The sequence below is a fragment of the Dama dama genome, chromosome 5 (genome assembly GCF_033118175.1).
Source record: "Dama dama isolate Ldn47 chromosome 5, ASM3311817v1, whole genome shotgun sequence".
Lineage (NCBI taxonomy): Eukaryota > Metazoa > Chordata > Mammalia > Artiodactyla > Cervidae > Dama > Dama dama.
This window is the reverse complement of record NC_083685.1, coordinates 4,445,810-4,460,640: the sequence shown is the minus strand read 5'-3', so window position 1 is coordinate 4,460,640 and position 14,831 is coordinate 4,445,810. Positions and strand designations below refer to the sequence as shown.

Genomic DNA, 14,831 nt, shown 5'->3' with positions numbered 1-14,831 from the left:
CTTAAGTACACTGGCAGTAAAATTCTAGAGGGTACTGTGAACAGTGCTTATCTCCTGGTGGTGGGATTACGGAGGAAGGTTCATCTTCTTCTATTTATTTATTTATTGTAATTTCCCAAAGTTTCTACAATAAGCATTATTGCATAAAAATGATTTTATGCGGCTTTAGCGCTCGGACTTGAGAGACGTACAGGGGTAGCCCCAGGGGCAGATGGCTGTTGAGAGACAGCACAGAATGCACCGCAAGCCCCTCTGTGTGAGCGCTGCATGGCCCTCAGAGTGCAGCCCTGTTCGAGAAAGGACAAATTTGCAGGAGTGAAGTGAGGGGCAGAACACAGAGATGGTCTGGGGTGGGGGGATTTCCCCCAGACTCTTGCAGGAAAGTGGAGCAGCATCACCAGGTAGGAGGAGGGGTCTGCCCCGCCCCACCCCCCCGCCCTCCCCAGGGCAGGGAGAAGAGGTGGCACCTGAAGGATGGTGGGCACGGTTTCGTCCAGATCATTATAGTAACTTGGCTGCTGGGTAAAGATGTTTCCTGAAAAGAGAAGAGAAAGGTAGGAATTGGGGAAAGACGGTGGGGGCGGACAGGATGGAAGACAAGTTCCACATGGCTGCCAGCATGTTCTGTGACCTTTCGCCCCTCTCCTGAGCTTGCCTGCACCACTGCAGTCCTGGCCCCGGGCCCTGCTGGCACAGAGCTCTGGCCCAGCCTAGAAACTTCCCCAGGGTGAGGGAGGGGCCTCGCCTCAGTACAATTTAACCTTTTCAGCACCTCTGCCCCGGCGAATTACGTAAAAGACCCACCCGCCCTGGTCAAACCAGCTCACCCTGCCGTCCCCGGGGAGTGATTGTACTTGGGCACCGTGCCTTGTATGACAGTGTTGGCTTTGTAAACGGGAGTGAGTCATCCAGGAAAATTAGGAGACGTGATCTCTTTGCCCAAGAAACCTGGGTGCTGCAGTCCAGGAGTCCTGCCAGGCCGATTCTGGAGAAATTCTCTAGAAATCCTCTCACCCGCTGCTTTTGAACCTGCTGGCCATACACAGCCATCCTCCAAGGTGAGAGGCTGGCCAAGGACCTGGGGGGAGGCTTACCACACACGTGCCGTTATTCCCAGAAAATGAAGGCCCTCCCCGAGTGTGCGTTGCTGTTGAGTCGCTCAGTCATGCCCGACTGTTTGCAGTCCCATGGACTGTAGCCCACCAGGCTCCTCTGTCCATGGGATTTCCCAGGCAAGAATACTGGAGTGGGTTGCCACGCCCTCCTCCAGGGGATCTTCCTGACCCAGGGACAGAACCCCCGTCTCCTGCGTTGCAGGTGGATTCTTCACCACCGAGCCACCAGGGAAGCCCCGCGTGTTCACTGTGCCCCAGATACTGCTGCTGTGAGTGTGGTGGTCAGAGCGCACGGCCACTGGGACAGAAACCGAGTGTTCGGGCCGCCCAACAGAGCGGGCAGAGGATCACAGCTTGCGAGGGGCAGGAACGTGCAAAATGGCACCGCCTCAGAAAGGGGCCTGGCTTCCTCATCCCACTGCAGTCTTGGCACCGAAGGCTGGCTGGCTGTCAGGACGCTCTGAGTCCTAGGTGTCCTCCGTCCTTGGGCAGGGCTGTCCTTGGCTGCCTTCAACATAACCCTGCAGCCCTCACTCCATCCCGGAGGGCTTGAAAATGAATGAGCTCAGAGGCCAGATGGGGCTGGGTGAGTAAGCGAGCCACTAGGTGGCTGGACTTTCTCTAAACGCTTTCCTGGAGGCCACTTGGTCCTGGGATTCCAGAAAGTGTTACCGGCAGGAGCTTGCTTGGCATCTCCCACTCCAGATGGGTGCTGACCCCTCAGCCTGTGAAGGAAGTTCTCCCTGACCATCTGCGCCCACCTCCTGCTCCTGACGAGCGGGGAGTGAGTGACCGAGCTGTCTCCCCGCAGCCTCTGCTCTTCTTCATTGAACCGTCCTAGCGACATCCTCAAGGTCGTTTGAACTCCTGACTGTGGCGCAAAGGGCCTGCATGATCTGGCTTCTGCTGGCATCTCCTGCCACCCTCTCCCATCCCTCAAATTGCATTCTTCCCTCACACCATCCTCAGCCTCACAGAAGGAAACTGCCCCTTCCCTCTGCCTGCAGTGACCTCCCAGCGCCGAGTTCACCAGAAGGCAGATGTCACCCTCTGCAGACAGAGTCTCCCGACCCAGTTGTTGGGAGCAGGCCTCCTCCCACAATCCCCGGGCCACACGGCGGTCCCCACCACACCCGGAATGCCAGGCACAGGGGAAGGCACTCTCTCAGGAGCCTCCTCATGCTCAGCCCTGAGTAACAGGAATGCTCTATGAGCGTCAAAATAGATCACATTTCAGTCTACCCTCAGGCTCTTCGGAGCCTCTTTCTTCTCCTTTATCTGATCCCAATGACAGGGAAGATCTGACTTTTGATCTCCTAAAGAAATAACTAAAAAGTCAAAGTGATGGCACCCGTCCTTAGACTGAAGCAGTTCAGAAACCCAGGGTGCATGCGAGGTATGGCCAAAGAGACCAGGGCTGTCCTCCGCAGGGTCAAGGTCTCACAGCCTAACTGAAAGGCCTGGCTTTCACAATTACACTCGCTGATTCACAACACCAGCCTTGAGGTTGGAAAAAAAAAAGTGGGAGGTGGGGACAGGGCAAGGCCTGGGCTTCGGCCCGAAGGACAGGCGGTCAGTTCCTGTGCTCCAACCCCACCCCCACCCCCACCCCGTCTCCTTTGTCAAGCCTCTTCTTCCAGCTGATCTGCTTTGCTCAAGAGCTTCTGTGGCAGAGAAAGCAGAGGCTGCCCCATGCTGTGTCTCCTGTCTTCTGCTCAAGGGTTGGGAAGAGAGCTAACGTGTGTGTTGCAGGGTGTGGAGAAGGGGCCTGCAGACCGACAGGCAGACAGACACACACACAGGAAGAAGGGGCGCCTGAGGCCCGATCCCGCCATCTTGTCTGTGAACCAGCCTCCGTGAGCCAAAGACAGGGCTTCCCTTCGTAAACGGATTTCAGATTCTTAATCTGAGAATGAGAACATTCTTAAACAGCTCAAAATCTATGAGGGGGTATGTCTTCCTGGAGACAAGCTTCCGTCTGATTCTCAGAGGAGTCAAGTGACCCTAGAAATTCGGAACCCCGGCAGCAGGCGGAGCTCTCTCGCTCCAGCCTCGCCCATCTGCGGCCAGACGGCCTCTTCTCCTGGATCCTCTGAGTGGTTGACAGCCCCCAGACCCAACGCTGACCTTGCCTCTACTCACTCTCCAGGGGGGTTAAGACTCCTCCCTCCAGCCGACCTCACGAAGCCCCATCGACTCTCCTCTCGGGTATCCCTTTCCACCCAGGCTCTCCCGTTCCAGCCCACGCTGAAGCCCTGGGCCCCTCCACGGCCTCCTATCACCACCCTCCCCACCTGCGTGCTGCCAGATGGACCGTGTCAGCGGACGGCTCCCCACCCTGCTCCATGCTCACAGAGGCTCCCACGGCCCTGTCACGATACGAGCTTACATGTACCAAGTGCCTGTAATGTGCCAGGCTCTGTGCTGGGCCCCACCTCATATTCACTCCCCACAACCATCCTACAGGCTGGATGCCTCATCAGTCTTCCCTTTCTTCAAATGAGAAAACTCAGGCTTAGAGCGGCTGACTGCCCGAGTCAAAGGGACACAGCCCATCTACAGCTGTGGACTGGGCAGCTGGACCCCAGGGCCTTCCCGTTTGTCCACCAAGCAACGTACCCTTCCCCAGGTCCCTGGCTCGGAGCCCTCCCCACTCCCCGATCTGACCCCAGCTTCTTCCCCTGACCCCACGCTCCTTCCCAGAATGCTCTGCTCCAGCCAGACTGGCCTGATAATTGTTTCTCTAACTAACCATGCTGCTTCTGTGCACTCACCCCATCCTCTTGTTCTAGAGTATAATTATTAAGGGTCTTTTCCCAGGGAAAATATAAGAAATTAACTGATGATCAGGCCAATGATTAGACCTGAATGAGAAACCAGAGTTTGTGCCAGTGAAAAAGCTAGATGTGAAATTTCATATGCATTAGGCCCTAAATACATTTTTCAAAAATATGCAGAGAAAAGACTAGAAGGGAATAATCACCAAATGATCGTCTCTTCCGGGGGGAGGGGGGCGGTAAGGGCAGGAATTTGGTAATTGCTTTCCTGCTTCTTTATACTTTATACTCTTCCAAAATTTTCTAAATTAACCTAAATTACCTTTATCATTGGGGTTGGAGGGGAAAGGAAGGAAGGAAACCATTTCAAGGGGTGATTGAGCTCTGTAACTGGGCATTAGGAAGACCGTATCCTACAGTCTCACGGTGAGAAGGGCTGACAGAGTGTCCAGGGTGACCAGTTGGGCCAGTTGCCACAGGCTCCTCTTCCAAGGCAAACCCACGGGGGCACCGTCCCCTCTGGAGCTTCCCAACAAAGCTTCTGTGTGAGCCTGCCAGCACCCCCGCCTTCCGATGGGCTCCAACTGCTGATGTCTGTTGCCTCCACGACCCCAGGGAGTCCCCTCTGACCCCTACCCCTGTCTATTCTCAGAAGCTATGCAAATCTCAACATTTCTGAGGCGGCCTCGTCACCCATGAGGCAGAGTGTGAGCCTCAGGCCCCCGTGACGTCAACCCCAGCTTGGCCACTCATCAGTCACGGCCCTGCAGGCAAGTCCCGAACATTCAACCTCAGTTTCCTTAACCGTAAATGGGGGTGGTGACACCGCTGACGTCACAGGGTGGCTGTGAGTACCGCCTGAGATGACACAGGCGGGGTGTTGGCACACACTCAGGCAAAAGGTTAGCTGTCGTTGTGGAAGCAAACGCCCCCCTCCTTGGGCCAGGACACCCAGCCTGACACTGGGGCTCTGAGATCTGCCCTTGTCTGTCGCCCCTCCCCTGCTGACACACACATCCGCTAAGTCACTTCCAAGCACCACCTGCTGCTGCTGCTCTGATCCCCCTGTGGACACGTGGGGGTCATCTCTGCACCACCTGCGCCCACCCCCACAAGGCCCTGGGCCCCACATCCTACCCACCTATCATCTTTTGCAGCAGCGGGGAGTTGCCTTTTCCAAAAAGCACGCAGAGGTCCAGGATCTTTGGGATGTCGAACAGGAAGTTGTTGTAGAGGATTTCTCCGAAAGCAGAGGGCGAAATGAAGTGATCCTAAGGAACAGCAAAGAAAGGATGAGAGACCTCCCCAAACACGTGCGTGGCAGGGCAATAGCAAGCTCACAGGAAACAACCGTTGGGGCCATCGGTGGGGGCCTGGCTAGTAGAAGAAGCTCTGTCCACACCAAGGATGTGCCCAAGACACGTGGACTGACCTGGAGCAACAGTCGCTCACCCTAGTGTAAAATGAAGCGGAAGCTCCCTGTGAAACCATCAGCTGGGGATTCATTCTAAAGTTATTTACAGGTAAACTACCGTGATGTCTGCGACTGCTTTAAAATACTCCAAGACTGGACTTCCCTGGTAGTCCAGAGGCTGAAACTCTGCGCTCCCAATGGAAGGGGGCTCAGGGTCCATCCCTGGTCAGGGAACTAAGATCCTGCATGCCACAGGGCACAGCTTGAAAAGGACAAAAATAAAATAAAATGCTTCAAGAAAAACAGAAAACTCAGTGGGAGAGAGAAAACAAGATTGGCAAGATGCTAACTGTTGAAGCCAGGTAATGGGTACGTGGGAGTCATGATACTTTTGTGTATATTTAACAGTTTCCATGTTAACAAGCTAAAAAAACAGAAAAGATACTATTTTTAAAGTAAATATGTGGGCACCACACACAGAAACACAAACACATTGAAAGGAAAAAAGCTCCCTGAAGGAACAGGCACCTTAACAGTGGTTATTTTGAGGGAAGGGAATTTTGTGGGAGACTTTCATTATCTGCAAAATATTTTTGGCAGCGTTAGTATTTTTAAAATTGGGGGGAAGGACTTCCCTGGCAGTCCAGTCAGTGGTTAAGACTCCACACTTCCACGGCAGGGAGCAAAGTTTCGATCCCTGGTCGGGGAAGCACCTGATTGCACATGCCACATGATTTGGCCAAATAAATAAATAAAATTAACAAAAATAAAACCAGGGTGGGGGAGTAAAGGCTTTTAGAAAGCACATCCGAGGTCCTCTAGAGAAAATCAGAGTTGGTGCTTCGCCCTCTGACGCGCAAGGAAAGGCAGTCACGCGCCCCCTGGCACAGGGCCCTCGGCTCCCACTGATGGAAACACTGGGTGTAACGCAGGCGACCTGGCGGCTCAGAGGGTGAGGGCGGTGGCACAGATTGCTTCCCCAATGGCGGGAATGAAAGCGGAGGGGAGACAAAGAGGAAACTCGACACTTCCAGAGCCTGCATTCCCAGGGGTGCGGGCCCAGCACGGGGGTGTCAGGTGGCGGGGGCGACCTGTCACAGGACCCGGGGCTTACTTTGGATTCCTTGTGCGTGGACATACGGAGGAAGGTGAGAAAAACACTGCGGTGGAGGCGCCTCTGCATGTCAACGACCTCGGGGGCCGGGGCCACCCACTCGTCGAACTTCCGGGGCACATAGCGCAGGTAGGAGTCCAGGCACTTCTGCAGGGTCTCGTCGAAGATGACCTAAGCCAGGCGACAGGGGAACAGCCAGTCACTGCATCACTGGGGTCCGAGGGCCTGTGGACCTTTCGGGGCTCATGGCCCATCAGCCCTGGCCTGGGGCAAACACGCCAGTCAACCCCACGGGACCGAAGAGGCATAAATGAGCCAAGGGCGAAACACGAGTTTCTAAAAATGCCATGGTGGAAGGCGTTTGTGTAAACATTAAGATGGTGATAGGGAACACAGTAATTCCAACCACAGTTTGCTCTTAGGGATCCAGTGTAAGAAGCAGAGGAAGGAAAAAGCATCTCCTGGGGAGAAAAACAACAGCACCCAACCAATGGCATGGCATGTGCCTGGTCTTAGCGGGAATGGTGGGAGGACGTTACCTGGCACCAGAATTTATCGTGCGGCAGGGCCAGGAGCCAGTCCAGGTCAGTGGCTACGAAGGTGGCGCGTTCCAGGTATTCCTCCACTAGGGCGGGAATGTTGTCTTTAGGGGGCGGTTTGTATAACACAAAATACCGGTCTGCCTTCTGCTCAGGGTGCTACGGATCCAAAAACCACGTGTTAACGTGGCAGAGGTTAGTCAGCTAGGGCCCCTTTGCCAACCCCGCAGCAACAACCCCGGGCTGTTCCAACCGCTGACCCTCAGGCATAAAGAACCGAGTGTCTCTGACAGGGGGAGGCTTGGCCGCAGTCAGGGAACACCAGGCGAGCGTTAAATACCGTGTTTTCTGGAGAATGTTTAATGACACAGGGAAAGCTTAAGAGAAGAAAAAGCAAGACACAAACCCCTCTATTTTATACAACCATTTTGGGGGTTAAAAAAGAAAAGCAGCCATATTTAACATATTCACACACTGGTACGGATTTTATTTTTTAAAAAAGTGTTGGCAGGAGGGAACCTCAAAGCTAACAGTGGCTATCTCTAGTATAAAGGATTAGGACTCGACTATATTTTCCAATTTAAAAAAGAACATGTAGTATTTTTCAAAATTACACAAGTGAGGCAGGAGGGTGTTTTCTTTCAAAAACTCACAAGAGTATGGAAAGATAAGTCGCCTGGGACCACCACCCCGGTCTAGCATCAAACCAGAGGGAACCCCTCCCCATCCCGTGAGCATCCTCACTGCCCTTTTCTAAGCGTTTACATTAAAATGTAGCCACACGAGGCATTTGTTTGGGCCCATTTTCATCTTTCTGACACAAACAATGTCATACTGTACATATCACTGTGCTGTTCCCTTTGTATACTCAGAGAAAAACCTCAGTAATTTTTTGGTAAAGATGCTAATCAAGTAATTGCAGGTCTCGGCTTAGCCTCACAAGTTCTCTCTCCTAACCCTTACCTTGCCGGGAACAAACCTTACTTTGTTCCCCATAAAGAAAAGATGAGCTCGGGTTTCTCCTCTGACTACACTAGGGCTGCTTTCTCCGGGGGAGGTGGTTACAGGAAGGAGGCCGCCTGTTTTCGTTTCAGCTGTTATCAACCACAGTCCACCCACTTCCAGGCCTGTCAGTCCAGGGGGGGACAGGGAAGTCACGGCTGACGGCTCAGTTTCTTTGAGAACCAACTAAGCCTCCCGACTGCAAACTGCCGAGTTTTTTAGTTCCACGGGGCTCTTTGGGGGGTTGAGGGCCTCCACTGGGTCCCCCGCCCATTTAAATCACAATTTATACAAAAGGAATCCTGCTGATTGAAACAAGTTCAAAACTACTCTGGAGGGCCTAAATTCATCTCTGTGGTTTCCAAATTCCCCTCCTCTGCCGGTTGCTGCCTCACCTCTCACTTAGGTCACTTCTCGGGCCAGGCTGCTCACCGACCTCCACTAGCCCAACTGACACACACACGCGCACGCCCCTTGACCTTCCTGCAATCCATCCTGCGAACATCTACTGGCACCCTGCTCCGCCACGTGTGGGGTGCACGTGAGACGGGGGTCTGCGTGCTCCCAGAGCCCACTCTGCAGAGGGGACGGTGCATGGCTAAGTCAGACAGCTCAAACCTGGTGGAGGCGCTGTGGAGGCGCCTGGGCGGCGAGGGGGTTGGGGGGCACCAGGACACTTCCGGGAGTGGCAGAAATGTTCATTATCTTGCTTGTGGTAATGGTTTCATGTGGGTTTACAGATGTCAAAACGAACCAAACTGTGTACCATAAATATATGCAGTTAATTGTCCTCCAATGACATCTCAATAAAGTTAGATTGAAAGGAAGGGCCTGCCTTCTGTCTTTCCCGCTACCCTGCAGGTCTCTGGAGGGGGTCTGAGTCTTGCTCACACAGCAGTCCCAGCCCCTAGAGCCGGGCTGGCATCGAGCACTCCCTCCATACACACTTGCAGGCTGAACGGGGGAATGCATGGAGGTAATGAAGGACCAGGTCTTGCCAAGGTCTTTGAAGCACCTCTGACGCCACAACCAAGATCAGGGGCCACGGAGGATCCCAGGGTGAGGAGCTGCAGGCTCTCACTTTATCTCCCACCCTTCAGGCCTGGCCTAGGTCCCATTTGCTCCGTGAAGTTCCTGAACATGCCCTGCCCATCAAACTTGTGCCCTGTTCATCTTGATAAGAAACTATTCTGTACTGTTCTCCAAATCCTCCCCTTAAATGATCCTTATCTTTCTCAAGAGCCCATTCAACTACTTGGGTGCCAAACTTGATTTCTTTACAAGGCTGGGCTCCTTAACTCTGCAATGCCGCCTCCAACCCGGGGGCCGGTGTAGGAATCAGGCTCTCAGGACTCCGGGACAATATACGCAGGACCCCCTGCCAGGTCCGCCCTTTTCCCATTGTCCTGCCAGGCTGGTGCTTATTCACCCTTCCACATGCAGTTCAGGATCTCCCTCCTACAGGAGGGCGTCCCTGGTGGCGTGAGCTCTCCCACCACCCCCAGGACCTCCGTGCACCCCTCCCTGGTCTCGATCAGTGGTGTGGACTTCCTTCCATCACACATTGGTCATGCAGGCTGCAGAGAATCCACCAGTCTGCTTCCTCTCCATCTGTGGGCCCCACCAGGGCAGTCTTTTCTCTCTGTAGCTCCAGGGCCTGTCCCAAAGTGTGGCAAGGGTCCTTGGCTCATTTACTAGATGTCTCCTGAGAACCTACGATGCACCTGGCACTGGACAACCAGAGGAAAGGGAAGGGACCAGTCCCTGCTCCCAGAGGGCCCGCAGTCTAACAGCCTGGTGTCCAGAGCATGGGGAAGGCCCCAAGGAACCAGCCTCCACTGGCGCCGTCCAACAGAACCTCGGCAGAGACGGAAGCGCTCCAGACCTGTCCCGTGCTGGCCGAGACAGCAGATTCTCACCACATGGGACTATTTTAACTTAAACGAACTAAAACTAAATTAAAAATCCAGTCCCTTGGTTGAGTCACCCACAATTTCAAGAGCTCCATAGCCACATGTGGTGAATGGCTAACGTACTGCACAGAACAGTTCCTGATTTTCTAATCAATATCCTCCTTACCTAAAAGAGTTATGAATATGAGGATATATTCAGGAAACATGGCTAACATTTAGTAATAATTATAAGTGGAATATAACCTTTAAGGTCGTGAATCACTATGTCATACACCTGAAACACATAATGTTGGATATCAATGCTACCTTGAGTTTTTTAAAAAGTTACAAAAAAGAAACAAGAGGCTATATAGCAGGAAGGTGAAGAAAGTATAGACTCCAGGGACAGCTTAGCTGGGGTCCCGTTCTGACTCCCTTAGTGTTCTAGTTTTGTGACCTTGAACTCAGAGTTTCCTCATCTGTTAAATGGGGACAACCAAAATGCCTACTTGGAGGGCTGTGGTTCGGCTTCCATGAGATAATCCAGGTGAAAGGTTTGGCCCGGAGTGAGTGCTCTATAAATATTAAGCACTATTATTAGAGAGTAGTCAGGAAGCAATAGGAAGCCATCCAGAAAGCAGGAAATAAAACACCAAGCTCTTGTTTCCCACGACTTTACTCACGCACCCAGAAAATACTTCCTCCCACCTTGTTCAAGTAAGCTAATGTTCTTGGGAAAACAGCAAGCGGGTATGGGGACTCCGGTCCCCATGTCTGTCTCCTCCAGCAGCCTGGCACCTCTCCACGGCTCTAATCTCCCCCACAGCTGGTCATCGGCATGCTCACTTCCATTCTCCATCTCACCAGCCCTACCGGGTCTGCACGTAGTGCTTCTTAGCCCGTTCAGACCTGACCTCTGATATTATTAGTGTCCCCACTCCCACCCCCCACTGCCAAGTAGACCGTAGCTGGGACAACTCTGAAAAAGGCCCATCTGAAATCTGAGCGCCTCCTGCAGGGTCCAATCCCCAGATCCGGCTTTGGGCCAGCCCCGCTGCCTGGCCAGCTCGGGCTGAGTCAGAACTGCCATTAGACTTTTATTCAAAATGAAATGCTTTGCAGGGAAGGTATGGGGTGGTGACATGGAAAATACCACTCAAACTCAAGCTACTGCTGGGAAAGAAAACTGCACCGGGGCCTGGAAAGACCTAACAGCATCCTGGCTCCTGAAACATAGACTGTGGTCCTCAGGTCATTCATAGAGCTGATAAAGAAGGAATTTACTTTTTTGCTTCTGAGATTGCAAGTTCAATAATATTGGGCTGAACGGCCTCAAGGCACCGGCTCACCAGCGCAGGCGAAGTCCTCAGCTTTCCTGTCTTCAGGTCCTTGTGGGTGATCTGGAGTTGGTCCAGGGGCAGAGCGGGCATTGTGCTGCGTGACCCTCCTGAAAGGAATACGGACGGGAAGAAGAGGGCAGATGCAGAGGCTCCGGGGGACAGGGGTCTGCTCTGGGGCTCACCCCAGAGCCAGGAGAGAAGCTTCAACCTCTGGCCTCAGGGGGCTCCTGGCGGGCCTCAAAGGCCTGGTTCCCATAACTACTCACCTAGACCAGTGACTTTTTTGCCTAAAGCGGCAGTTCTCAGCAAAGGAGGAAAACACTCCCCAGGTGACACCTGACATGGTGGTGGTTGGGTCACTAGGTCGTGTCCCACTCTTGTGAGCCCATGGACTGTAGCCCACCAGGCTCCTCTGTCTATAGGATTCTCCAGGCGAGAATACTGGAGTGGGTTGCCATTTCCTTCTCCAATTCCCACCCAATTCGTGAAGTTCTGGTTAAAAGTAACTAGATCATCTTTCTCACGGCTCCAGCTCTGTGCCCTCCTTGGCCTGTGAGCTCTGGGAGGCCAGTGCCTGGGTCCTCCTTCTCTTGCTACCTTTCCTGTGACCAGCACAGGCCTGGTCCAGAGGTGGTTTCATGAAATATTTGATGAACAACTGAATACGATGACACTTTTCTTACCATTTTAACCAGATTTGGAGGGGTTGAAGCCATGGGAATTTCCTCCCTTGCAGAGGGCGTTAAGATTTTACAAACTTTCTAGGCTTCAGGGAAGAAGGATGTGGATAAATAGAAGGACCAGAAGGTTTTCACAGAGAATTCACGGAAACCTGCCAGAGTGACCTCCTCTCTAGAGAGGCCCAAAATGCCCTCAGAGCCAGTGAGTGGCAGACCCCACATCTCCTGTCTTCCAGTCCAACACTCATTTCTCAGTGCCGCTTGGCCTGATCCACAGGAGGGACGTGCCTATTGGCTGAACCATGGGACAGAAGTGACTCAGGCCTCTTAAGACATGCCACAAAAGGCTGGCACATCTCAATGACGACATGAAGATGTATGGAGGGTGGGATGAGGAAACCGTCACCTCCTGAGCCCTCCCTGAGGTGCTGAGGGACACGGTCAGCCATGAGTCACTGTGGTCCCGGCTCTCAGATATCAGGCCCGGCCCTGGTGTTACAAGGACAGACTGATAAGGCCTGGTCTCTGCTCTGTGGGAGCTTCCGATCCAATAATAATGATGACAATAACAGCAGCAGAAACACGCCTCTCAGGTGCTGGTGCTCTTCTGAGCGATTTTCTCAGCATGAACTCACTTTAGATACCTTAACTGGCGTCACATGTATTAATGCTTGAAACAAGTCCAGGGTTGGTGCTATTAATCTCATTGCCTTCATTTTCCCAATGAGCTTCCCTAATGGCTCAGACGGTAGAGAATCTGCCTGCAGTGCAGGAGACCCTGGTTCAATCCCTGGGTTGAGAAGATCCCCTGGAGAAGGGAATGGCAGCCCATTCCAGTATTCTTGCCTGGAGAATCCCATGGACAGAGGAGCCTGGCGGGTTACACTCCATGGGATTGCAAAGAGTCAGACATGATTAAACAACTAACACTTTACTAATGAGGAAACAGAGGCTCAGAGAAGATAAAAAAAATTCCCCTAGGTCTCAGAGTTAGTGCGTGGTGAAGCAGGCTGGCTCTTAACCATTTGCTGTGTTGAGTCTAGGGCAGTTGAGTTGGGGGCATGGGCTTGTGGTTGTAGAGAAAGCATTTCTAGAGGAGTGCCTAAAGGAGAACCTGAGCTGAGTCTTGATAGTGGAAACTGGGAAGAAGGGTGTCCCAGGTGGAGGAAACAGCAGGAACGAAGGTAAGGCGGTGGGAAGTAGCTTGGTGCACAAGGAACCTTGGTTCAGGGGCTGCTTTAAAGACTGTGAAGATACCCATCTTCACATGGGATGTAAAGAGAAGGAACTAGTCCCTAGTCTAGTCTGCCTAGTCCCTGAGGCCCATTCTAGCACTAGGAACTCAGTGGATAGTGGATCAAACACATGGGCCCCGCGACTGAGCTTCCATCTTTCACCTCTGCAAAATGCAGATAACACCATCTGCTGTATATCTGTTGTTGCCGTTCAGTCGCTCAATTGTGTCTGACTCTTTGTGACCCCATCGGCTGCAGCACACCAGGCTTCCCTGTCCTTCACTATCTGCCAGAGTTTGCTCAAACTCATGTCCACTGAGTCAATACATGATTTCTAATTGAGCTACTATCTTACTAGCCTTTCATAATAACCCAGTTAAGAACGACAAGGATTATTATGCTCAGATGTCCACAGAGGGGCCCTGATGTGCTCAGGCAAATACCTGAGTCGCCAAGTTGAAACTGAAGCCCAGCTCTTGTGCCTTGGCACCTGGGTCTCTGGTACTGAGTATGCTAAAAATACTTCTTTCCTAACCTCTGAGAGATGCTGGGAGGACAGCTGGAAACATCAGTGGTCTAGTGCAGAAGTCTAAATGAAGCCCAGGCCCAGTCCTTTCCATCCTCACCTTCCAAAGACGGTAGTGGGAGTGTCCAGTGCAGGGACCTAGGATGGGGAAAGAGTCATAAGGAGGAGGTGGCTCTCCACCCTTAAAATTCTACTTCCCAGAGTCCAGGTCTAGACAGGTACAGAAAGAAACCTGCTTTTAGAAGAAATCCACTCCTACAGGCCGAAGCCTATAAGGGCAGTTTAGACTCAGGCTGGTATGATGGTCAAAAGAGAAGTTTATAGTGCCACAGCCTGGGTTCAAATCTTGGCTCCATCCTACCCATGTTGAGATGTGAATAGTTCCTTAACTTCTTTAAGCTCTGATCTCCTCATCTGTAAAATCGGGATGAGAACAGTACATAATCTCATAATCTCCCAGGGTTGACATGAGAAGTAACCAATATTGTGAGAAGTAACCAATATTAAGTGGTCAGCACAGTACTTGGCACATAATAAGCACTCAGTAACGTTTGTTGTTGTTTAATCACTAAGTCATGTCTGACCCTGATGCTGGGAGGGATTGGGGGCAGGAGGAGAAGGGGATGACAGAGGATGAGATGGCTGGATGGCATCACAGACTCGATGGACATGAGTCTGAGTAAACTCCGGAGGTTGGTGATGGACAGGGAGGCCTGGCATGCTGCGATTCATGGGGTCGCAAAGAGTCGGACACGATTGAGTGACTGAACTGAACTGAACTGAACTGAAAGTTTGTTGTTGTTTAATCTCTAAATCATGTCTGACTCTTTTGTGACCCCATGGACCATAGCCTGCCAGGCTCCTCTGTCCGTGGGATTTCCCAGGCAAGAATACTGGAGTGGGTTGCCATTTCCTTCTCCAGGGGACCTTCCCAATCCAGGGTTCGAACCTATGTCTTCTGCATTGGCAGGCGGGTTCTTTACCACTGAGCCACCAACGAGGCCCCCAGTAAAGTTTAGTTGTTATTATTATTCAAGTCCCAATCGTAAGCCAAGCACTTTGGGCTTCCTCAATTACTCAGCAAATACTTACCAAATACCTTCTGGGACCTGGGCATGTAAGTGACTATTAATCCGTGTAGTTAGAGCTTTAACTGGAAATTTCCAAAATGAGCACAACAGAGAAAGGAAGAATGTC

At 52.3% G+C, this 14,831-nt stretch overlaps 1 protein-coding gene across 2 annotated transcripts in view; it reads right to left on the bottom strand.

Moving 5' to 3' along the window:
- Positions 1–14,831, bottom strand: part of ASCC2 (activating signal cointegrator 1 complex subunit 2) — a 35,740-nt gene that overhangs the window by 19,451 nt on the left and 1,458 nt on the right. Inside the window, exons 2-6 of one of the 2 annotated variants that reach the window (XM_061141571.1) lie at positions 11,203–11,300; positions 6,960–7,118; positions 6,421–6,591; positions 5,034–5,163; positions 468–535 (exon numbers count right to left, since the gene is read on the bottom strand). In XM_061141571.1, the coding sequence (XP_060997554.1) occupies positions 468–535; positions 5,034–5,163; positions 6,421–6,591; positions 6,960–7,118; positions 11,203–11,283 (609 nt within the window). In that variant the 5' untranslated portion in view covers positions 11,284–11,300. The remainder of the gene's footprint in view (positions 1–467; positions 536–5,033; positions 5,164–6,420; positions 6,592–6,959; positions 7,119–11,202; positions 11,301–14,831) is intronic. The other variant, XM_061141572.1, reaches the window with a different exon arrangement.